General features: G+C 42.9%; 1 protein-coding gene across 1 annotated transcript in view; it reads right to left on the reverse strand.

Annotated features, from left to right (window-relative positions):
- MAEA (macrophage erythroblast attacher, E3 ubiquitin ligase) overlaps positions 1-25,985 on the reverse strand; it is a 57,285-nt gene that overhangs the window by 20,649 nt on the left and 10,651 nt on the right. The window contains exons 2-3 of the mRNA XM_073649108.1: positions 19,626-19,808; positions 11,232-11,435 (exon numbers count right to left, since the gene is read on the reverse strand). Of these exons, the coding sequence (XP_073505209.1) occupies positions 11,232-11,435; positions 19,626-19,808 (387 nt within the window). The remainder of the gene's footprint in view (positions 1-11,231; positions 11,436-19,625; positions 19,809-25,985) is intronic.

Genomic DNA, 25,985 nt, shown 5'->3' on the forward strand with positions numbered 1-25,985 from the left:
GTGGTCCATCATAAAATGTGAGATCTACAGGGAGGGAAAACAGTACACCTCTCGGAGCAGTGTCTGGGAGGCTGTGGTGGCTGCTGCACGCAATGTTGATCGAAAACAGATCAAGCAACTGACAGAATCTATGGATGGAAGGCTGTTGAGTGTCATCATAAAGAAAGGTGGCTATATTGATCACTAATTTTTTTGTTTTTGCCTGTCAAAAATGTTTATTTCTAAATTTTATGCACTGATATTGGTTTACCTGGTGAAAATAAACAAGTGAGATGGGATTATATTTGGTTTTTATTAAGTTGCCTAATAATTCTGCACAGTAATAGTTACCTGCTCAAACAGATATCCTCCTAAGATAGCCAAATCTAAAAAACACCACTCCAACTTCCAAAAATATTAAGCTTGGATATTTATGAGTCTTTTCGGTTGATTGAGAACATGGTTGTTGATCAATAATAAAAATAATCCTCTAAAATACAACTTGCCTAATAATTCTGCACACAGTGTATATCTATACCAAAAATCCATCCTTTGGAAACTTGAAGCATTTAAAAAGACACCTCTAAAACCTGAACATGTGAACAGCAAGTCGTTTTTACATAGAAATGCTTATGTTCATTCTTTTGAGCGTTTCGCTAGTGCTTTTTCAGGAGGGGTTTTGTAGTGGAATCGGCATGAAAAAACAAACAAACACAGAAATTACTATGACAAATGCAGCTGTGCAATTAGTTAATAGGGGCAAACCCTGTTGTCAGGTACTGAAGTCAGGGGAGAATAATGGAGTAAATAAGGGACGGCCTTATACAAAACAGATCTTCCGTGTCCAGAGGCGAGGTGTTCAGTAGTGAGGTGAGAGGAGTGGCCATCAAGTGAGCGTTCAGCCAACAGCCATCTATAGTGTCTGGCTAGCTATCGACAGAGGGCTAAAAAAAAACGTGCAATCCCAATATTAGAGTATTGCTGTATAGTCAATCCTCTGATGTAATAATGCATGCAACCTGACCGTCAGTTAAGCAAACAACATGACTGCTTCCATCTTGCCCCCCTCGGAGTCAGCCTGATGTACAGATGAAGGATGGCGCCTTTCGAATGCATTAAAATGTTGCAGCCTAACGCGCGCTGCGTTTCTTAAAAGCTCCGCTGAAGGGAAGCGGGGACGTCTTGAAGGAAGCGATGAACCTGATTTATTTTGAATTGGCATCCACAGAGATTATTTGGAACCGCATAAATATGTCACGCTGTGACGGTTCATTCTTCAAGGGAAGAGAGAATAAAAAAAAAAACCCTTCTCCTCTGTGGGGAGCTGTACAATTCAATGTACGGCAAACACAATAATCCCGTCCTGCAAATGTTTGTATTAACATAAAAATGAGCTTGTTCCAGCACATTGAAAGTGGATGCATTTCCGGAGGCGCGGGACTGAAAACCCTCACAATAGAAACATTCAGCGTATGACAGTTATCCGGAACAGCCCCAGGGCGAACAAAGACGCGACGCAGCAATATTAGCAATAGATTGAGGGGGGACGTAAAATTGTGCCCTTCCTGTATGTATGGGTGAAAAAGATAGATATGGAAATACATGTGTGTGTGGGGTGGACGTCATCCATCAGTCATGAGGCTACAAAGAGACTATGGCTGTCCAACATTCGCTAGGTATCGCAATAGAAGCGAAAAATCCACCGCGACTTCTCATAATGTACGAACTTTGGTCGCCATGTAGCCCCCTATATTTCTCTTTCCCGGATGACATAAAATTGTATTAAATTGGTTCCATGACATTATTTATCTTAAAGCAGACCCATCATTCCAGGTGAATAAGCGGTCATGTGTACATGAGGAATAACACTATTTCTGACTTGCATTCTTCATTTTTCACCTTCTGCAGGATCGCTCTAATTTTTAGCTATCCCTGTGCTAGTGGGTAGAGACTAGCTATTATGATGTCTCCCATACACATCGCACACAGCGATGAGGGATTGAAGCTCTCCTGTCTGTGCATATCACATGCTCAGAAGAAGCAGCAGTACTGAGCAGTGTAGCTGTAAATCCAGCACTAAGGTGATATAGAACACTTACTAGAAAGAAGCATGTGTGTTTTTCTGCCTCCTACTATTCTCCTCCCTTCTCTTTTAAAAAGGGGTTATCCAGGACTTTTTTTTTTTTTTTTTTTTTAACACTATGGGCCTAAAAACTAACAGGCTAGTTGCTAACTGTCTACCTGTTCTTCCCGGCGCTGGCTCAGAGACCACTTCTGACGTCGATTCTACATATCAGTTCCTCCTCTTCCGGGTTGCTCTATCGACAGTGTCCCACAAGGTGTAGGAAAGACTAAGTGCAACACGAAGGGTAGAGGGGAAGGGAGCCCAGACACTAAGGAAAGGGGGAGTGGAGACCTTCTAGGCTGATCTGATATCACCCCGTCTCCCCTAACGTCCCTATATTGGTTTCTCACCAATCGCAGCACAAGAACCTAAACCTTGTATTTCCCTAGAGCTTGGCCCTGGATAGCGAAGGGGGAGGGTGAGCACCAGTCATTCCCCCACTAACAACTAAAGACAACAAGGGAGACAAACACGGGGGAAAGTAACTTAGCTTGAGCCAACTTCACAGAGATTACAGCAAACATTCTCCAAGGCACCAGAGAGGAAGTAAGCAGACTGTAATAGCTCCAAGCCTTCACAAGGGAACATGTGAATATCACCGGCCCCTCCCTGTAGCAAACAGGAAGTATTTACACACTCAGGCCTGGGTGTCAATTAGCAGGAGGTAGCCGCTGGGTCCTTGAGTGAGACAGATCTAAGAAGGCGTCTGTAATGCCAAACAAAGATCTTCTGCAACCAACTGCAGGGCGAATGTCACATCTGACACACCTGTGACAGACAGGGCATGACAGCTGACATTCAGATTGACAGCTGGCTCCCCGCAGTTAAGAAGCAGGGAGCTGGCTGTCAATCAGCATAACGAAGCCACAGAGTTGTCAGCAGGAGCCGTCTATGACCACTCTGTGCTGGCAGAGACCGGCTCCAGGCAAAAAAGGCAGGTAGTTAGCAACTACCTGCCTGTTCGTTCTTAGGCCCATCGTAAAAAAATAAAATAGTCCCGGGTAATCCTTTTAATAGGCAGCTGTAACCTGACTCTGTAGAGAGCTGGTCGTCCCAGCTTGTCTTGAGTAAGGCCAATTTTAGCATTTTAACAGAGCGAACGATGAGTTCAGGAGGAGAAAATGTGGCTCATAGAACAAAGTACATTTATCGGATTAGATATATTAGAATGTTTCATATGTTTGCTCGTACTACTGATTTCTGAAAAGTTTGTTGGAAAGAACGAGACCAGTTTTAAGACACCGTAAATATCACATCACGGTGATCAGTATTTTCAGACATTGTAACAGTAAACCAGAATATATTCCTTGGACTCCATGTGTCTTGCTACTGAGCCCTGAAGAAATCAAAATCAGAGAGATCTTACTACCCATTCTCATTGGAGAGACAAGTATACCCCTTTAAGGGTGCCTACACAGAGGACAGTTAGCCGAACCTGAATCTGATGCATCGGTGTTCCCCTGCGCTTTCTCATTTTACGTACTACGGTTTTGTATTTGTACTAGACTTGCCTTTATCTAGTTAAAGAAAAAAACTGTAAAAGAATGATAACAAATGGTTTGCAGATCTAACCAAGGTCCAACAATGTGTGATTGATACCAGATGAGAACTTGGCAGTGTAGTGAGGTGAGAGGATATGGGATGACAAAAGTTTTCAATAACTTTGAAATTGTTATCACAAGTTGTTGCACTGCTCCGAGAGTCTTCCATTAATGTCCTAAAGCAGGTTTTTGCTGTGTAATCTGAAAGCAGCATGACGTAGGGACAGAAATCCCGATTCCAGTGATGTATCACTTTGTTTACTGGGTGCAACAGTTGGGATACAATCTCAGTTTTCTCTGCTGCAGATCTAGCAGAGCTCGGAATGCTGAGCCCTGTATAACCCCGCCCACACCACTGATTGGCTGCTTTCAGTGGTGGAGGCGTGGTTGGGCCAGGAGGCACGAGACACCTAGTCCTGTAGTGATAATCTCCTGTTGATAAAACACTGATTTTATCGAAATAGCAAAACACAGCCCAGTAAGTGATACATCACTGGAATCAGGGTTTCCGCCCCTATATCATGCTGCTCTCTGATTACAAAGCAAAAAAATCTGCTGACAGATTCCCTTTAAAATGATACAAGATTTTTCTTTAAAAAAAAATAAATAAATAAATAAAAAACTGATTAAAAAGAGGTTTTCCAGTTTTGGAAAATCAGTCTCCACCGGCACATTTTGTTTTAAAAATAAATAAAAAAGGTTTACTCATCGTCCCCAGGTCCAGCACTGAGTCTTGACCACAGCTCCTGGAGTCTGCTATTATCTCCAGTCCTGACATCAAGTTGACAGCACTGCGGCCAATCGGTGAGCTCAGCAGCTCTGCCCGAGTTATTGGCAAGACCCACCGACAGAGCTGCAGACAATAACAGACACCAGGAGCAGCAGTGGAAACTCAGAACTGGACCCAGGGAGGGTGAGTAAAGCCCACTTTGGTTATTTAAAACAAACTGCAGCCAGGTGTGAGGGGTTTTCCAGAAGCGAAAAAAATCTCTAAGAAAAACTCATTGCCATGGAAGTGGTTCCATAAACTCCATTTTTTGGGTAATTGCACCATTTCTTTGGCACATGACATCTTAAACATGAGCACCTATTGATAATAACACTTCATAGTTTGTTCCTTTATTTTTCTTCCTCAAAGCCTTTTATTTGAGGTTATCCATTTTTTAAAAAAATTTGTTTGCATTTTTTTCTCATTTGTCTTGAACGGGTTACCCAATTTGGCAGTAGCGAGACGCCCTCGACTCACTATACACATATAGTGGTGGCTTTCTACACACATTTTCATATAAGCATGCAAGCTTTATCATCAATCACCTTCCCACTTTTTTTTTTTTTTTTTTTTTTTTTTATCATCCACATCACGTACGATATTCAGAAATCCTCCAGTGATTTTCCATTTCAGAAAGAAAATTGATGCAAACCCATTATTGGTGTGGTTCCTTGATGATGGCCGACATCGGGCTGTTTCTTTTTATTTAGATGGGTCTCGGTGATCAGTAGGAAAGGAACCTTTGCTTCATTTACCTCCTCGCGCAGCGCCCCTAATGACATGCAACATATGGGCTCATTTTACATACATGCGTCGAAGAATTCATATTTTGATTGATGCCTGTTTGGAACCAAGATAATGAGCGCGGAGAAGCAAAGAGTTAAAGGATATATGACACACAACTGCGGGAGAAATTTATACTCCTTCAGGAGTAATCACAAGTTCTAAACCACAAAAGTAAAACAATGAGAACCCCCCACCCCATAAAAAAGTCTTAAACCGGCTATGCACATTAGATGACCATCAGTGGCCGAACAATGCTTTGGCCAACATCCATCTTGGCAGTCTCTCCCAAAGTAGCGCTCACTCAGTCGAGCGCTGCCGTGTTCTGCCTGAGAGAGCCGCCGGCTAACATCTCTACGGGAGGTTTATCTCCGGGAGAACAATGATCGGCAATCCAAGATTGGCCATGTCCGATCGACATCTCCCCCAACGATCAGTTGGCCGGCACCCCATATACACAAATCGTTTGACCGAACCTTCAATAATCGGTGGGTTTGGCAAAAGATAGTCTAATGAGTGTGGAGGTGATTAGTTGGGAAAATATCTTTAAAGAGGTAATACTTCTCCTTAAGAAGATCCAGCTGGTGAGGGCAATGCCCCCTGGGAAAAAAAGTATGCAAATTAATTCTACTCAAGAAGAAACAAAACTGTTTCCCCAGTACCACTTATGAGTAGCTACCCTGTAGGTCAATATCTGACCCAATAAACAGCCTTCAAACATGACTTAAGACACTGCTTCCTGAGAAGATTCTCAGCTTTTTGGAGGTTTTTTTGGGCCCAATTTATGAACCTTGAGCTAAAAGTTTTGTTGTAAACATCATCTAATATCTCATTGCCAACCAGGTTGGACCATCAATGTGGTGGCTGGCCATTGCTTACTGATACTTTTGTCTGCACTACCTTTCCTGACCAAGGGCCCCAATCAAGACACCACTGCTACAAGTCCAACTAGAGTGCCATCAACTTTGGCCACCTTCTTCAAGGTGGTCTCTAGGTTTCCAGTCATGACCTACCAATCCGGAAGTGCTACCCAGAGACAAATTCTCCAAAATTGATGTCAACTGTAACACCACCCTCCCCCTCCAGTTTTCTTTATTAGAATAGGCCCTAAAATATCAATTTCGGTGGAGGTCGAACAGCCACAGATAGGCCACAGACGGAGAGCAAAAGGGTAAAGGGCCAACGTCTGGGAAAGAATGATCCGTAATTTAATAGCGTTTGATTTTACAGGCAATATTTACTTTGATTTCTTCTAATTGCAGCGTTATCTAACAGTGTTTGAGCGGCCCACTGGGGCCCCCGGAGAAATGTTCTCTTTTACATCTAGAATAGAAAGCTTCCAGCAAAAACTAAATAATACACAGGCAGGAATTATTCATCACGTAGCAGGATCCATAATGAGGGGCTGCATGAAAGGGATTAAATGACAGATTTTTTTGCAGAGATAAAAACCATTTACACGGAGACACAAAGCACACAGACAACGGTATCAATTAGTTGGTTAGCACTCTGTTCATTTTCGCAGAGCAATGTGAAATAATGGGAGGACTTTATTTGCATATGCTTTTCATATTCCTATTAAAAAAGAAAAAAAAAAAATTAAATAAAAAGTTCTTAATGTTTTTTTTTATACCGATCAAAGAAAAAGAAATGAAGGCAAGAGACTTTTTTTCTCCGTAAAGTTTCTGCTGAGCTTTAACCAATTTCGAGATTCCTGACCTCGGTAAACATCATGACATTTTCCAATCTTATTCTGGCCAGGAAGAAGAGATTTTCTATACAATGCAAACCATACTAGACACAACCCTACTAGACACGAGATATCCAACAGACAAAGGGGGTCTCTCGGCCAACAGTCGCGCACAGAAATGTAGAACTTCAAATCATCCAGTGGAGAAGTAATGACAATAGGTCAAGTTTCTCCGGAGATTGTTTTAATCTTGAATAGCAATGAGATTACCCTGGAGAGGTTTATCTACGGTGTCAACTTTACTAGAGACAGGATGTCCACCAGACCCAAGCTTCTTCACAGTCTCTCAGTCAACATTCAAGATCCCAAGTCTTCCAATGACAAGATCGGTTTCAGGAAAGTGGAGAACTAGGACCTTTCAGGTGGAACAGTAAGATGGCAAGATTCTGCTGGGCTTTCTTAACCAGTTTAAGAATTTCTTGATCTCAATTAATACCGTATTAAATCAAATCACAGATTGGCCAGCCCCACATTTAGGTGAATAAATTTTATATACTATGTCAAATCTTTCTTTAGACAGGTTTAACAGACAAAAATGTACTATAGATAGGTGATCTCCTGGCCAATATTTAAGATCAGTTGGTCTTCTAATGACATCGGGTTTAGGGAAGTGTCGAGCTAGGATCCCTCCAGTGAAGTAGTAATGAAAACAGGAGATTTTTTTTTTTTTCCTCTGTCACGTTTCTGTTGAGCTTCTTTTAAGAAGTTGATGATTAGCGCCACAGTTTGGCTAAGGGGAGCTTTTACATTCTGTAGACAAGATGGCCAGCAGGCATAATATAAGATTGCTTGAAAATTGGAAGGTGTTTTGGTCAACATTTAAAAGATCAGTAGGTCATCCAATGACAAAATCCGATTCAGGGAAGCGTAGACCTTGGACTTCTCCAGTGGTGAAGTCATGATGGCAAAAATAATCTTTGTCTCGATTTTTTCGGGGGAGTTTTTTTTTAACCTGCTTAGGAGTTTCCTGATTTCAATAACTACAGTAATATGCTAAATTAGTCAACAGCTTTGGCCAGCCCCATGAATAGGGGGAAGACATTTTATATACTCTGTCAACCCTACTAGAGACAGGATGTCCAACAGAATATGTGTATTTGACATCCTGGTGGCCAATATTCAAGATCAGCAGGCCTTCCAATGAGCAGATCAGGGTCAAGGAAGTGGAAAACTTGGACCACTCCAGTGGAGCAGGAATAACGGCTGGAGATTTTTTTTTTCACCTAAAAATGCTCAGTAGAAACAAACAATTGACCTTGATTAGCATAATATTAAATCATTTAATCTGAGATTGCAGTGGAAGATTTTTTATTTTTTTTTTATTTTACATACTGTGTCAACCCTACAATAGACAGGATGTCCAACAGACGTAAGGGAACTTGGCATCTAGAGGGTCTTTTGACAATATTAGAGATCAGTAGGTCTTCCAATGACATACTCAGTTTCAGGGGAATGTAGATCTAGGACCCTTTTAGTCCCGACTAGATTGAAGTTAACAGAGTAGAAAAAAGTACAAGAAAATTCAGTCTACTGGGATGAGAACGTCCAAGTTTGCAGACACATGCCAGCCCAACTGAGCCAACTAAGGTCAAATAGGACACTCTGTACTTCCAGTATATAAAGAAAATCATCTGGCTCATTACTGACGCCCAAGGATACAAGCTCAAAAGGCAGAAATTTCATCTTGACACACAGATTTTCTTTATTGGCCACCAAACTCAAAAACAACAAAATGGAGGGGGGAGGATGGAAGAGATCAAGAACAGACATAGCTCAATTTTCTCTTCTGGAATTTCACCAGATATAAGTCTTACACTGACTAAAGAAGAATCACATTATGACAGCTGCCACTTAATGTTCTGGTCTATTAGAAGCCCTCAGCAAACCTTCACAACCCTCTGGAACAGATAGCCACAGTATCTTCTAGGATCGGTGGCCTTCCTTTGTCAAAGTCTAGGCTAGGAATAAATAAATGCCTCATATTAGCCTTAACCAGGAGGCCAATACAAAAACAATTGTGCTCCAAAGAGTGAAAGAACCAATGAGTTCATGAAACACAAGGACACCTCTCATGGGGCAAGTCTACACCTCGGGCTTTCAAGCAGCTAAGGCCAAGGCTTCGATTGGGAGGGTCTTAATCAACCTACAGGTGGCCACGTGAGCCAACCAGCATAAACACACAAAACCATGAATCGGGATTACTTTGGGGGTCTTGCTTTATTCTTGCCCACTGTCGTCCATATCGAAGCCGTGTGGAACCAGTTGTAACCTCCTTAGTACGTCATCATATGTTTCAGATATCAGTCTCCGCCATTGGGGGTTTATTTTCTAATCTTTTTTTAAACTTTATGAGTCTATATGATAAATTCAAAAAGGTGTAAAAAAAAATTATTTCTATTCTATATGCTGATTTTTTTCACGAGGGTTTGTGTAGATGTTGCAGCGGAATCTGCTGTCAGCGCATAAATCAGAGGAATTGAATAAATGCAAGAATATGATTAACCCTGATCGGAATCACATAAACTAGCCGATACGCACAAAGCTCCTTGTGGAATCTGCGACTATAAAAGTAAAATATTCCGCGTTTTTGTTTCCAATTGTGAAATCCAAGGTCATAACGGTATCAAAATAAAATCATTCCAGAGTCTAACAAGCCTGCTCTGATGAGCCGCCTTTATAGCCCGCTCTATCAAAATCATTTGTTACGGCCGCTTCTATCCCTCCGACTCGCCGCTGTTTATCACCTCATTAGAGAGCTGAAAACCATTAGCAAATTACCTCAATAGTCAGATTTGATTAGCGCAGATTTTTCTGCCGCCACCTGTTGATGTACAACCTCTCGTCTCATTTTCTAGGGGGAAAAAAAATAAAAATTCTTATCATTCAATGTAAAGGAACTCGTGGAGTGAATGCGCAGAGTCAGATGATGAAGGTCTGCATAGTCTCGATACATCGATGACTTTTTTTTTTTGGAAGGGGTAGAAACGGCGAATATTAAAGCGTCATATTAATTACCGAGACAGACTCTTGGGTTCCCTAATTTTTTTTTTGTGGCCTATGTTTTTCAGTGAGTAACAATTGAGTCTTGAGCCGATTTTTTTGTGGCACAATTAGACTTCTTGTAGACACTCTGCTTACGTGACGCGTTCAAGTGCCCATCGCAAATACAATTCCCCTCGGGACGGGATACCAAGTTACTGATGGGGGAGTTTAGGGCTCCACAACAGACTGGAAGAGGAAGCCTTTATCTCACTGCTTAGATGCCGCGACTGCTATTGACCATGACGTCTATGGGGTCACATGGCTGAAATCAGAGGTCTACCTGGTTACACCAGAACCGTCAGATGGTGGTAGTTACAGCCAGCACCCATCGTCTCCTCAAACTTCCACCCCAACATAATTGTACATCAGTGATAGATAAGGGGGACAAGGTAGGAAATACTTTCAAAACCAAACTTATCAGCCACTAAAAGGACCACCAGAAGCTAGTCAGTAACACTGGACACATTGGATGGATGTTCTGAAATGGAATTAGGATAAGAGCGGGGGCCGCCATAACAAGCAACAGTAATCTATACACACCGGAGCATCACAACGGAAAATGTAAAATGTTTCACATGATTTAACAACAAAAAAAGGTCATATGAGAAGAAAATGTGATAACTAACAGTTTCTACAGTCTCTGCTGCCATCCTGCAGATAGAATTAGTTTAGTTTACTTTATATATGCATTACATTACACATCCTGTATTATACTCCAGAGCTGTGCTCACTATTCTGCTGGTGCAGTCACTGTGTACATACATTACATTACTGATCCGGAGTTACATCCTGTATTATACTCCAGAGCTGCGCTCACTATTCTGCTGGTGCAGTCACTGTGTACATACATTACATTACTGATCCTGTACTGATCCTGAGTTACATCCTGTATTATACTCCAGAGCAGCACTCACTATTCTGCTGGTGCAGTCACCGTGTACATACATTACATTACTGATCCCGAGTTACATCCTGTATTATACTCCAGAGCTGCACTCACTATTCTGCTGGTGCAGTCACTATGTACATACATTACATTACTGATCCTGAGTTACCTCCTGTATTATACTCCAGAGCTGCACTCACAATTCTGCACTTACCATTATTACATGACACGGGTAGATTGTAGATATATACAAAGTTTCTATATTTTTTAGTGATTACATTTACATATAAACTGTAAAGTGCTGAATAAAGGTTCCAAACAATAAAAAAAGTGTGTGGTCTATGCCGCAGTCTCACCTCTATGCCGCTTTGCCTGGCTAGCTTCACCGCGGTGTTGTAGTAGCCGCAGCGCAGGAGATGTTCCACCATCATACGGTCCATGCGCTTCTTCTTCCACATATTTACGGCAGGAGTCTGGTCGCTGCTGTGCTCCTTCAAGTGTTCGATTCGCCTTTTGCACAACTTGGCGCTCTCATCCTCTGCCTGGATGGACTCCACAGCCTGGACGGAGAGAAGCAACAGATAAAAAGACGGGCTCTGGTATCATTAAGGGTAGAAATTCTCCTAATTCTATTAGGAATTTTTGTTTTTGTTTTTTTATACATACATTTCAGGGAAAACTTCTCTGAACACCAGCTCTCAAATCTTGCTTCACTGTAGCCATAAAATCACCTGTGTCGGGAATTAAGATCATAGGAGCGCTCCATTCTGTATGGAGGACTATGTGGGGCCATTATTCTGTATGGAGGACTATGTGGGGCCATTATTCTGTACGGAGGACTATGTGGGGCCATTATTCTGTACGGAGGACTATGTGGGGCCATTATTCTGTACGGAGGACTATGTGGGGCCATTATACTGTACGGAGGACTATGTGGGGCCATTATACTGTACGGAGGTCTAGGTGGGGCTCATTATACTGGTTGGCCCGTGACTTTATCCAAGTTTTTTTATTTTGGCCCTGTGTGTGTGAGATCCCTGTGTTAGAGTCACACAGGTGCTATTTTTTTCCAGGAAGTCCGGAACTCCAGAAGTCCAATATCAATTTAATTAAGATGTCAGATGGACCTTATGCACTACAATGGAGTCTGTTGGTTTACGTTTCGGTGGCTGTCATGGGTGCAATTACACGTAAGGTAAAAATAACAAAACTTACTACAGTCTCAGACTCGAGTGTGAACTTAGCCAGACATACCATTGTCACACGTATGAACAGCAGGGAGTGTGTCCATTCTGAGGCAGGTGACTTGACGCCTTCACAAATTTGGGGTTCTGGCTCGAAAACACCACCTGCACTCATATCGTAGCTACTACAGGAAACTTGTTTCTCACCTCCTCTCAGTCTTTCTGAAGCTGACTACAAGTGCATAGAGTGCATATCCGCAACGCGCCTCCTTTACCCCGAGACACCAGAACAGTTGTAGGTAGGGAGGAAAGAAAAAAAAAACTGGTGCCGCCTCCAGCAAGCTGCCGCCCCAGGCACTGGATCTGTGCTCTTTGACATGTGCAGAGGTCACTGGACAGCGAAAAGGACGAAAAGCTAAACAGTCCCTAAAAATGGTTATCTGCCTTCAGCTTTATAATAAAAATGTTAACGTATATTGTAATTCTGCCTGTAATGATAAAGCAAATAACGGGAGCGCTGTGGGGGACACAGGACAGAAAGTGTCCATGAGTTACCATACCTAATCCAACACATCTGAAATATGCAATCCAGGCTTCTTAATATGCATAAACACCATTCAGCACAAGTCTATAGTTACTTAATGTGTGCGAGCCAGACAAGCCCAGGCCTGGTCCCCATTTCCGATATTCACGTAAAAGCCATTAGCAAATTATTATGGAAAGCATTGGGGTCATCCAGATTTTATTTGCACCTAGAAACATTTGATAATTTGGTAATTCACAGGGTGCAAAGAGAAAATACCATCCTAGACAATGTAATAAAATGCTGCGAATTGAGAGAGTGAGGAGGAAAGCGGCCGCTCTCTCATCGTCCAATCCATCAATGTCTCCGAGCTGCTGGATTGAAAAGCAAACATGCTAGGACCAGAATACATGTAAATCACTGTGATTGATTTGACGTCCCTTTCATTCACTGCGCCCGGATTGCCGGTCACACATTGTTAACTGGATGCGAGTCCACTTCACATTCAGACGGCGTACATAGCGGCAGCGCTACCAAGTAATGTCAAAACTGGGAAGCGGTGGGGGCGTGCGAGTGAAGACCTCACAAATGAGGAGAAAACGCAGATCCTACCATACGACAATCCCCTAAAACTAAAACCTCCTGTAAATCCATAGATTATCCACGCCTGGAGCCAACCCCGGGTGAGCCACGGCCGGAGCCAACCGCGGGTGAGCCACGGCCGGAGCCAACCGCGGGTGAGCCACGGCCGGAGCCAACCGCGGGTGAGCCACGGCCGGAGCCAACCGCGGGTGAGCCACGGCCGGAGCCAACCGCGGGTGAGCCACGGCCGGAGCCAACCGCGGGTGAGCCACGGCCGGAGCCAACCGCGGGTGAGCCACGGCCGGAGCCAACCGCGGGTGAGCCACGGCCGGAGCCAACCCCGGGTGAGCCACGGCCGGAGCCAACCCCGGGTGAGCCACGCCTGGAGCCAACCCCGGGTGAGCCACGCCTGGAGCCAACCCCGGGTGAGCCACGCCTGGAGCCAACCCCGGGTGAGCCACGCCTGGAGCCAACCCCGGGTGAGCCACGCCTGGAGCCAACCCCGGGTGAGCCACGCCTGGAGCCAACCCCGGGTGAGCCATGGCCGGAGCCAACCCCGGGTGAGCCATGGCCGGAGCCAACCCCGGGTGAGCCACGGCCGGAGCCAACCCCGGGTGAGCCACGGCCGGAGCCAACCCCGGGTGATACACGGCTGGAACCCCCTCCACCCCCTGAGGATCCATGGCTGAAACCCAAAAGTATCCATGGCTGAAGACCCTGGTAGAGTTGGGGGGGGGGGGGGGGGGGGGGGAGAAGCTGAAGGTGCCATCTAATAAATAGCTGCATAAAGTCCTTTTTAGAGAGAAGCTGAAGCAACTCTTCCCTCGGTGGGATTGCTTCAACCCCTAAAGTGGGGGCTTCAACCCCCACTGGATTGCTTCAACCCCTCGGTGGGGGCTTCAACCCCTAAAGTTTATAGTTTTTGTACTCTCTTCGTTTTTTTTCTTCCACTTGTACCAAGACCCCTAACTGATTTTTTATTTTTTTCTGTCCCCATAGCCATATGAAGGATTGCTTTTTTTGCAGGATGAGATGTAGTTTGGAATGACATCATTCACTTTCCCACAGAATGTATTGAAAAAAAAAGTGAGAAAAAAATAATAATTCTGCCATTGTCGTATGTGGTAAAAATGACCTAGCAACATTATTCCGCAGGACAGTAGGATTACAACAATACCAAATGGGTCCAGGTTTTTTTATGTTTTTATTTTTTTTTTATCATTTTACTGGTTAAAAAATTCTGAGTTTTGTAAAAAAAAAAAAAAAAAAAATGCTCTTTTTTTACTTTTACGTTCACAGCACTGGATGAAGGTTTATTTTTTTGCAGCCTTGAGCTGACAATTTTGCTCAGACCATTTGGTGTACATATGATATTTTGATCACTTTTTATTGTATTTTTTGGGAGAAGTGCAGTGACCAAAAACAATGTCAACTCTGGGGTGTAATATATAATATATATATATATATATATATTTTTTTTTTTTTTTTTTTTTCCTTTAGGCTTTTAAACATACAATTTTATATCTTGATAGATGGTAGAATATTACGATTTTTACTTTAAGTTCGTAAAACATTTTCTTTCATTTTTCTTTCCTTCATTTTCTAGTCTACTTGTACAGGTGATTGCTCCTTGGCTTACACTATTTAGAGAAATTGTGGATTCTCCTATGAAGCCCAGCATGTGGCAAACATGGCAGTTACAAGGGCCCGTTGGGCCTGATCGGCTAGAAAGAAAAGTTGTCAGCCCCTCTCTCCATTAGGGCTCAGTCAAATGTCAGTTTTTGGGCTCATACCCATCACACACAAAAAATAAAAATAATCAGTCCTATGTTGTTACTGAAAAGTCGGACGAGTGTCATGAGAGTACAATGAGATTTTTCTCACCTATTATCCAAATAATATGCAAATGCAATCTGTAAGCAATACGATTTTAACATCAGCTTTTACAGGGAGCAATTCTCTATGTAGTTAAAGATAGTTTTCCTAAGTAAATAGAATATTATATTTTATAAGCGTGAGCCTTCCTCAACCAGGGGAAAAGAGGGACAGGGAGTGTTTATTTCAATAAAGGAGTATGTGTCAATATTTCAAATAAAGGACTTTATTCTGGGTGTGCTTTATTTACAATGGGGTTAGTAATAGGGGTGTTTTATAGACGTCTCTCCATTACTAACCCCTGGGCTTGATGTCAGCTGCCAATACAAGGCTGACATCAACCCAACAAATATTACCCCACTTGCCACAGCACCAGGGCAAGTGGGAAGAGCGGAGGCCAAGCGCCAAAATTGGAACATCTTATGGATGCGTCATTTCTGGGGTGGCTGAGAGCTGATGTTTTTAATCTAGGAGGGGGCCCAATATCCATGGCCCCTTCCTAGCCTATTAATATCAGTTCCTCCTTCCTTTAATTCCTCAGTGTCTCACTCTGTTATTTGGGGAGTGTATTTTGTATGGTTGGTATTTTCATTTATCTCTGTCAGTCTTCCCTTTTTTATCTGGTTAGTGTGTTCCTATACACTTCAGCTTCCCAATAGCCTGGGTGGGGTGTGTGACAAATCAGGGTAGATATATGAGCATAGCAAGGCACAAGAACCCGGAGTCTCCACCTTCAGGAGTAATCCAGGGAACCAGGATAGGATAGGGCGCCCCTAGTTCTAGGGGCCTAGTTAGCGCCCAAAGTCACAACCCAATCATGGCAGATACTGCGATTTGATAACGCCACATAGACAGACTAAAAAGAAGGTATCACACATTATTTTTTCAAATTCAAGTTTTTTTATTTTTTGTGTTGAAAAAGTACAAGAAAATACAATATACATAGTAAGAGGGGTAACGTAACTATAAATCTATGCATAACTACAGTACATTGGGGGGGTACAGGGAGGGTTTTCCATCAATATCCAGATCAAGCATGTATTTTTCCATATGAAAGATAGAGAGAGAGGGAGCAGACCACGGCAGACCACTAATCAATAGAGTGTGATTATGATCTTTGTTGTGACGACATCCCGGATAGCTTTAGTTGGGGGCTAGATGGTAGGCATCACAGTTTTGGAAATCCATCCAATCCCTCCAAGTCACACAGTGTCTATCAACATCAGCCGGTGAGATGGCAATCAGATGCTCCATCCTATTAAGGAGGGAGATCTCCGCAAACCATTCCTCCACAGTGGGTGGGTCTCTGCTTTTCCAGTGTCGTGGAATGACATTCTTAGTCGCCTGTATTAGGTAGCCTATTGATGTCCTTTTATAACTACGTTTACTTATTGGTAACATCGATAAAAGGAGGGCTTCTGGCGTATTAGGGATAGTCAAACCAGTTATTTTCTCAATCATGGGAACCACCTTTGCCCAAAATGCATTTATTATAGGGCACCCCCACCATATGTGTGACATTGTCCCCTCCCCCTCCCCACATCTCCAACATCTGTCTGAGACCACTGGGTACCATCTATGAAGGACTGCTGGTACCCAGTACCATCTAGAGATAATTTTGAAGGAGGTTTCCTGAGCTTTGGACCCTATTGAGGTTTTATGTGTTAGGAAGAAACATTTATCCCATTGTGAGTCAGAGAAGGACTTCCCCAGTTCCCTTTCTCATGCACCGCAGAATCCTGGCCTATTGTCAGCTACCTGGGCAATGAGGAGATTATACAGTAGGGAGATGGAGTGTGTAGGGGGTGACAATGATAGGCTCAATTTTTCAAAGTTTGTGAGATCTCTATGAAGATGTGTGCGCTTCTTCACAGTTGAATAGAAGTGTTGTAATTGACTATATTCAAAATTAGCCTTCGGGGAAGTGGCTCTTCCCTGTAACAAGTCATTGAGGGGGAGCAGCGAAGTGTTGGAGATGACATGAGAAAAGAATAATCGGATGGGATTTGTTTGAACCGAGAAATCTATTTGCAGATAGTCCTGGTGGGAAATCCGGATTATCTCAAATCGGGAGCAAGGGGCCCTGGGGGTCGATTAAGGATAAGCTTTTTTTATGGGATCTCAAAGCCAGAGCAGTGGCATAAGTACTATATGACATGAGGCCAAGAGAGGGGACAGTTAAATGGGCGCACCATGGGAGAGTGGTAAGAGCTTTAGGACAAATGGATTGAGCTATTTTGACCCATAACTTCCCCTCCGAATGATGGAAGAAGTCCAGGATTCTAGCGTGTACTGCTGCCATGTAATACCTTCTACAATCCGGAAGGCTAAGGCCCCCCTTTTGTTTGGGTCTGATCAGAACATCTCCCCGAATGCGTGGACGCTCACTTGCGCAGAGAAATCAGCAAAAGCTACTGCGCAGTCTTTTCCAAAAATTTGAGGGAATTACCACGGGAATGGTTTGGAAGAGGTATAAGAGTTTAGGTAGGACGTTCATTTTTAGTATATTTATTCTGCCGAACCAGGAAAAATCCTTCACCGTCCAAGAAGTAAGATCTCTATGGAGTTGTTCAATAAAGGCCCAAAATTAAGATAACATAGATGGGAGAGGTCTCTATGAATACGAATTCCTAAGTATTTGATACCCTGTGAGGGCCAGGCAAAGGGAAAGTTGGACTGGATGGAATCCTATATGGATTTGGGGAGGGAGACATCGAGGGCCTCAGACTTCGCTGCATTGATTTTAAAATTTGACCATGTAACAAAGTGATCTATTTCAGCCATAACAGCAGGGATGGATATATGTGATTGAGTGATATATACTAGGACATCATCAGCAAATAGAGAGCACTTGTACTCGGTGCCTCCCACCCCAATCCCCCTAATATTGGGATTATCGCAGATTGATGAGAGCAGGTGCTCCGTCACTAGGATGTATAACAGAGGGGACAGAGGACATCCCTGTCTTGTCCCATTGGTTATTATGAAAGGTGATGATAATGTTCCATTTATCTTCAGCCTAGCTGACGGATTGCGATACAGGGCCATGATTTTGGCTATAAAAGGGTCCCCTACCCCAAGCTTTTTAAGAGAGTAATATATGGCGTGCCAGGAGACTCTATCGAATGCTTTCTCAGCATCCAAAGAGAGTATCAGTAGAGGAATACCTCTTGATTGGGCATGATGAATAATGTCAATTGTCTTTAAAGTGTTGTCCCGAGCTTCCCGCCCAGGGAGGAATCCCACCTGATCCAAGTGTATGTGTGCGGTTAAGAAAGGTTGCAGCCTATTCGCCAATATTTTCGCGTAGATCTTCAGATCCACGTTCAGCAGAGAGATTGGTCTATAGCTAGAACATAAGTGTGGGTCCCCACCCTTTTTTGGGAGAACAGTGATATGTGCCTCTGTAGTTTGGGGAGGGAAGGGGTTTGTGCAGGATGCGTGATTAAATCCTCCCAGCAGGAGAGGTGAAAGGAGCGGAAGGAATGTTTTATTGAATTTGACTGTATATCCATCTGGGCCTGGACTTTTTCCACTCGCTAACGACTGGGTAGCTAACTGCAATTCGGACTCTGTTAAGGGTTCATCTAGAGATGTGGCGGGAGACATTTTTAAAGGGTTCTGTGCTTGTGTTTCAGGCGTGTCGGTCCCAATCAAGGAAGTATTAACAGGGGATGTGTTGTTTGGTATACCATCGAGATTGTATAGTTGAGTATAATATTTATGGAATTCAGTTGTAATATCTTCCGTCACACATTATTTTTTAATGAATTAAAAACACCTCAAATTTTAACTTCTCTACATGACTTTGGGGGTGGGACAATCATTCCTGAGTTGCTGATAGCAGCGTATGGAGATATGTTCTCCAGCAACTACATGGACCACAAGAACCTGCAGACTGGGATATTCCTTGGACAGACTAAATTTTTAAAGGATTGATCATTTTCTCATGCCTGACCTCTGCTTATCTCCATCTTTACAGATAATATTACTCAGTATATATGGCAATGAGGGGGCAATGAGGTGAGTGACAACAACAGGAGGTCATTAGAGGTACAAATTTCCCTGGTTACTACTAGATGAATGACAAAAGCATCAAAATTCCATGATGTCATTATCAATTCCTGCCACACACCCTCATCCTCTGGCATACTTCCCCAAATACACACAGATACAGATGAAGTATTCACTGGGGAGAAAGACTGATATCTAAGGAGAGCCGGACGAGAAGGATGGGGTACATATCACATGAGGGTATGACGTGGCGGCATTATACAACATCTGACGGTGGCAGTGAAAAAAAATGAGATTATGGCTCACGAGAGAAACTTGTATATCAAATGTTTCCCAAAAAATAAGCCCTAGAGTGATTTCACAGGTTTTTTGGAGCATGCTTGAAATAGCCCTACTCCAAAAATAACCCCTAGATTCACATCTAGTATATTATTGGTCGCCAACAACACAGGGAACTGCCAGCAGCCTATAATATAATACATATCATATATACATTCTACCAGTGGCGACACTACATATACAAAGAACACACTATATATCCAAAGATACATAAAAAAAGAAAGTAGGTTTACCTTTCTCTTAAGAACGCTTAGCTTCTCCACCACCCCGTCCAGCAGGCTGACCACAGAGTCCACAGCCGGGCAACTACTCAACGTCTTCTCCAGCTCGGCCACAACCATGGTGACGTGGCTCGTCTCTCGATCTATGTTCTTCTGTGCTGCCCGAAAACGCTTGTTGAGAGTCTCATAAGGAACCTGAAAGAAAGGAAAGGGTTATAACCGATGATGGAGAACGGTTCATGAAGTCTAGAAGGTCTCATTTCCAACCATGAGTAAAACCTACTTGGTTTGTACCTATTGATAGCAGTATTTGTGTGCAGCCTTGTTTGTGAGCTTTAGACTTGATCTAACGTTACGTTCTGGGTCTGTAACTTACTGTCCGAGATCTACTATAGTCAGCCATATTAACTCTCATAGGGCTGATCTGTTTCTCACCCAGACAATCCTCCCTGCCCCTCTCGATGTTTGCCATGCTCACCATAGCGAGACAACCCACTTATCTTTCAAATGTGCAAAGACTAGTTTGATTAAATCAATGTCAGGCATTTCTTGGACCATGCCATAAGTCCCATGATTGGTGGTGGCCAGATATCTGGGTCCGCCATGGATCCTCAGAAATCCGCTCTGCAGCCCAGCCTTTAAGTGCACACACTGCGTTTTTTGCGCACGGAAATGGGCCAAAAACGCATTGCATACCTTATCTCATGACTTGCAAAATGTCATAGTAAGTTCTGTGCACATGATCAGGAATTTTCCTGACCAGATTTCATGTGCGGAAAAAAATCATGTCCATTCTTTGTGTGTTTCCGCATGCGTTTTTTCCAATGCATTGTACAGGCAAAAAAGCATGCGGAAACGCAGGCAAAAACACACAAAAAAAAACGCATGTAAACGCTGCAAATTTTTCGCAGTGTTTTTTGCTGCCAAGAGGTGCAGAAACACTGCAGAAATTTCTACAAGCAATTCCTGAACGTGTGCACAACTTATTCTAAGTTTTCAGTGCACAACGTTCCACAGCCGCCTCTTTGAGCAGGGAATAATAGACACTCATCAACTTGAATGGAGTTGTGCTGCACTTCCCACGCACAACCGGACGGTCGTGGATCTCTTTGGAAGGAAAAATAAAAAGGGACACAGACACTGTGCTTTACTTTGGTTGGAAGCACACGACTCTTAATAAATTGGGTACAGCTATGGGCTTCCCGTGTGCCCCACAATGAAACCTAAACCAGTCATCAGCTGCCATAATTTCCACAATAACTTACATTTAAAAGTTTACTAAATCTGGCGTAATTGGTCGACAACTCCTTCCGCTAAACCACGTAGAAAAGACCAGATTCACAAATACAAAAATTTGCAAGGCTTGTGAAAATTTTATTTTTTTCCTAATGCAAATCTCATGATAAATGTCATAGAGGAAGATTAATTACAACTGGGGAAGTGAGAGAGCTGACACTTAAACCTCAATTGAAGTAGAGGCATCTCACAGTGACCAGGTAATTACAACAAGGAATCTGCTGAGAACCAGCCCAAAAAAAACAAAGAATTGTCTGAGACACTTTGGAGCCAGTGATGAATATTGGGGTTTGCATTGATCCGATATTTATGGGAGATAGTCCCTTCACTAACATAACGCATGAACTCACATCACTGTAAAGCCAATTCTAACTCCTCCAACTTAATATTGGTCAGATGGATGGTGCTATCCACGCCATATTTCACCTCTATAGAAAAGGTAAAACTGCAACAGGAAACATGACGACAATATCTACTGCCTGGGACTTCCAAAGGGGGAAAATATCGTGAAAGTTAGGGATCTCAAAATTCTAGCAGACCTAGCACATCCCACAACCAGCACCTACAAAAGTTCACCAAGGGGAGGTATAACTGCGTAACCATGAGGTAATAAAAATGAGAGTTTGGGTGTCTATCAGTCTATCATTGTTCATTCGAAGTGAGAGTATTCCACTTTCCTAATCGGAGCACTTGCCTCCATATACATAAAAGGCAATACTGCAACATCAGGTTTAGTAATTTTCTTTCAATATTCCTTTAATTATAAGTAATTTTATATACCATATTGTTTTGTTCCCATTTTGTGTATATGTTTTTTTTTTATATAAACACTGCCTACCTTTCCGGATTGAATATATAAAATGTAATAGTTACGTTCCTCTTGCTCTGTAAACCGTACCCCTGAAGCCATTTGCTACCTGTAACGGGTGTCCAATCGGCCTGTATAAATGATTGGTGGTGGCAGCTAGTCGTTCATTTTGTTATTGCGGAGTTAGCATTGACCGTACTGGGGTATATAGAGATATTATTTATATTCCATGCGTTAGAATCGGAGGTGTATATTCCATACGATCACTGTGAGTTCCCCAATAACTGGCCTAGTAGTGGAAGAAGCCGTGGCCTTGTCCATCAGTCGTCAGTCAATTGCGTAACTGTCCTGACGATTGGAGGCAGTGGAGTTACATCTCCTTGAAAAACTGGTGACAGCGGTGGGATCTCTGGTGTCCTCCTTGAGAATAAACATTAACATTTTAAAAAGTTGTTTCCCTATACAAACGATTAAGCTTTATGTACTAAGAAATGGAAACCCCCTTTAAGGATCTATTGACTACAACGGACAGCCATTACTAATTGGAGCATATAATCTGATAATCAACTGCCCCGAAAAACTTGAACATGTAGAAAACCCTCTTATCCACTCCTAGGCGCTCTTAAATCCTACTCCAGAACAGGCAAAGAAACAACATACGTATGGGGGCCCCTTGCAGAAGCGAATATGAATATTTAGTGCATCCAGGGCCCTTGGGATGAGTCTAGTTATCTGTACTGTACATTTTCTTATTGCATGATCATCCCTGTCCCATGCATGAGACACAACATAAACCTTCACAGCCCATCTGCAATCTTTTAAACGCTTTCCCTGTGGAATCGCGATGGGACGACTTCACTCAGCATTAAAGAGAGCCGGGAATATCGTTGAGATCACTGAAGTTGAATCACAGGGCTAAATTATGTGGAAATGATCGGGGGTCCTACTATAATATCACTGTATAGCACCACATAATTAGTTCTTTGCTGTATAACCTTACGACATCTGAAGTGTTCTATACAACAAATTTTAGGGGTTAAATTTAAAGGGGTATTCCAATGAGACTACTGAATGAAATATTAGTCATTTATATCCGAAGAATACATAAAAGGTTCGAAAGCCAAAGAACAGGATGCATCAAAATCAGATCGGGAGTAACGAACAGCTCCGGATTTGCATGATCAGATGCGAGTGTTCATGTGCTGTCATGCTAGAATCAAGTCTTGGGGCTCGTGCAGATAAATGTATTTTCAGTCCGAATACAATCCGACAAAACATCGGATAGTACTTGGACCAATGGTATTCTATGGGGCTGTGCACATGTACAATTTTTCCCCTCAGACACAGCCTGCCCACAGAGAAAGAAAACAAAACAAAAATTGCAGCATGCTCAATTTGGATCCAATATTCGGATTGCACTCAGCCAAAGTCAATAAGTCCGTGATTAAAAAAAAAAAAAAAACTCTGAACACACGCCACTTCTTCCTCTCTCTTCAGCCTAGTGAACTAGTAATTTTTATTTTATTTTTTTTTTTTATAATAAAACACACACAAACAGCTTAACTCTTCTTGCGCAAGACAAGCCCGACTGCCAGCACAGTTACACATCCTATTATACTTTATGGAGAGAGTTGGAGGGAAAAGGAGTGAGAAGCAAAGTGGAAAAGAAATTGCAGAAATGAAGAAAGATCGTGCTGAGCTTTCTAACAAGTCTTAACCCACCCCAGAGCTGGATTCATAGCTACACTGCTCAGTACTGCTGTATAGTGTCACCCATGCCTCTGCTGCTTTTTGTCTGTGTGGTAACTAAGGAATGGACATAATTAACTCATCCTAGTGTGATGTGCTCTGTATGAAAGAAATCATACCAATTAGTCTGTCTTCCCACTAGCTCAGAGAGAACTAAAAATGTAAAGATAGACAAAAATTGCTTTATTCCTCATGTGCACACACAGTACAGTTTATTCTGAAAATTGATGGAAGTATAGTGTCTTGTAAGCCTTCGTACAGCTTGAATTAGTCAGTGGTGTTGTTTTTTTTAATTATTTATATATGACAAAGAGTAGAAACACAGCACCTACTAGTGGTTTGAAGAACCACATGAAGCTCTGCCGACTATTTTCACTGCTCTATCTACCAGAACACAGCACACTTAGTAGCAGCTGTGCTGGATATTTCTGCATTATCCTATCGATTCCCACAGATATTAAAACATGGAATAATGCCATAATCGAAAAATCAGGCTATTTGTCACGCAAGGTGAGGGAAGGCATAAGTGTACAACGACAGGAAGAGGGAGCAGGCAGCCCAACAGCGAGGGAAAGGTGGCGTCGAGACCCCTAGGCAGATCTACTATCACCCAGCCTACCCTATCGTCCCTATATAGGTTCTTCACCTATCGCCGAGCAGGAACCTAAACCCTGAATGTCCCTAGAGCTTGGCCCTAGATATGGAGGGGACAGGGTGAGCACTAGTCAGCCCCATTACAAACTAAAGACAAAGTAAACAAACAAAGGGGATACACTTAGCTTGAGCAGACACCAGAGAGATAACGCCAACTGTCCTCCAAGGGCACCAAAGAAAAGACTAGCCGACTGCTAATACTCCAAGCCTGCACAGAGGTACATAGAACTATCACTGGAGAAACAGAGTTTTTAACTATCAAGCAAGGGTGCGTCAATCAGCAGCAGAAGGTGGAGGTCGCTGCTGGGTCCTAAAGTGAGAAGGATATAACTATCCTACAGAGATGAGAGGATCAAGAAGGCGTCTGCAATGCCAAGTGCAGTAACCTTCTACAGCTGGATCCAGTGCGACTGTATGTCACACCTGACACACCCATGACACTATTACGGCAAAGACAAGATTGAATGTAAACTATCTCAGCTCTCCTAGAAAATAATTAATTTTGTCAAGGGGCCACATAAGACACTGGGACTGTAGTAGTGGAAGACTGAACCAATAAGTTGAGCCTTAGGCTGGATTCAGACGGCCATTTTGAAAAATATGGTCCAGTTGTGTCTGCATATTGCTTGTCCGTTCGCAAATTGGTGCCAGAGATGCCCATGAATTATTCTGCTCTGTAAAACGGACGAGAATAGTCTATGCTGTGATTTTCTTCAATGCATTCTTCGGTCAATGCAGGAGAAAAAAAAAAAAAAAAAAAAATCGGCCATGTGGACTGTCACACTGTCTAGAAAAGGTGCCGTAGGTGGTCCTTGGATCGCACGTGGAGAGATTGTACACCTGTTTGAACAAGCTATAATTTTGCTCAATATTAATTTTAAACGATGCAGCCCTGAGCGCAGCAGCTTGCTGGTCGGCAACAGCCGTCAAATGACATTAAGTCATAGAAAGGACATGGGGCTCAGAGCTGCAGAATGGAGACATGGCAGGAGGTAAGTTTACTAGGGGGGTTCCTAGAACCCCTGCCACAGCATCTAAAGTCCCTTCGGCTGTCCCTTACCATGGACCGGACAGGGATAGCCAAAAGGTTGGATGTGAGTCTGTTCAAAGCAAAAGTTTGCCCCTGAAAAAATACAAGCCAACATTCTCCGGGAATGTGACAAAGTCCACTATCCAGCCTTGGTGACCACACATCTAATATCTAGGGGGACCTATATTTCTTGCTTTGTTTTCCAGGCTTTCTTCTAATATTTAGCTAACTAAACCAACAAACACGGCTGTAGCCTAAAGGTTTAATTAAAAAGAAAAACTAATAGCAAAATCAAAACACAACAGAAAAGCTGCACACAATTACATTTTTTTTTTTTAATAGCAGAAGATATTTGAAATTACGGAAATGTAATTAATCTCTGAAAAGCTCCATCATCATACGGAAGACTGGTTTTACCCTTAAAGGAAAACTCAATAATCATAGAATTATTTCCTCCAGTTTCTCCTGAATTTAGTCTTGAACACAAATATACATATTAAAAAGGGAAAAAAAAGGAAGATGCTTGAATGCGAACGAGGCCCAGAGTGAACCATCGACAAAAAGAGATGGTCGAGTGCAAAGGAGGCCCAGAGTGAGCCATCGACAAGAGGAGATGGTCGAGTGCAAAGGAGGCCCAGAGTGAGCCATCAACAAGAGGAGATGGTCGAGTGCAAAGGAGGCCCAGAGTGAGCCATCGACAAGAGGAGATGGTCGAGTGCAAAGGAGGCCCAGAGTGAGCCATCAACAAGAGGAGATGGTCGAGTGCAAAGGAGGCCCAGAGTGAGCCATCGACAAGAGGAGATGGTCGAGTGCAAAGGAGGCCCAGAGTGAGCCA

The sequence above is a fragment of the Phyllobates terribilis genome, unplaced genomic scaffold (genome assembly GCF_046119375.1).
Source record: "Phyllobates terribilis strain yellow unplaced genomic scaffold, ASM4611937v1 Scaffold_1__5_contigs__length_1240528914, whole genome shotgun sequence".
NCBI lineage: Eukaryota > Metazoa > Chordata > Amphibia > Anura > Dendrobatidae > Phyllobates > Phyllobates terribilis.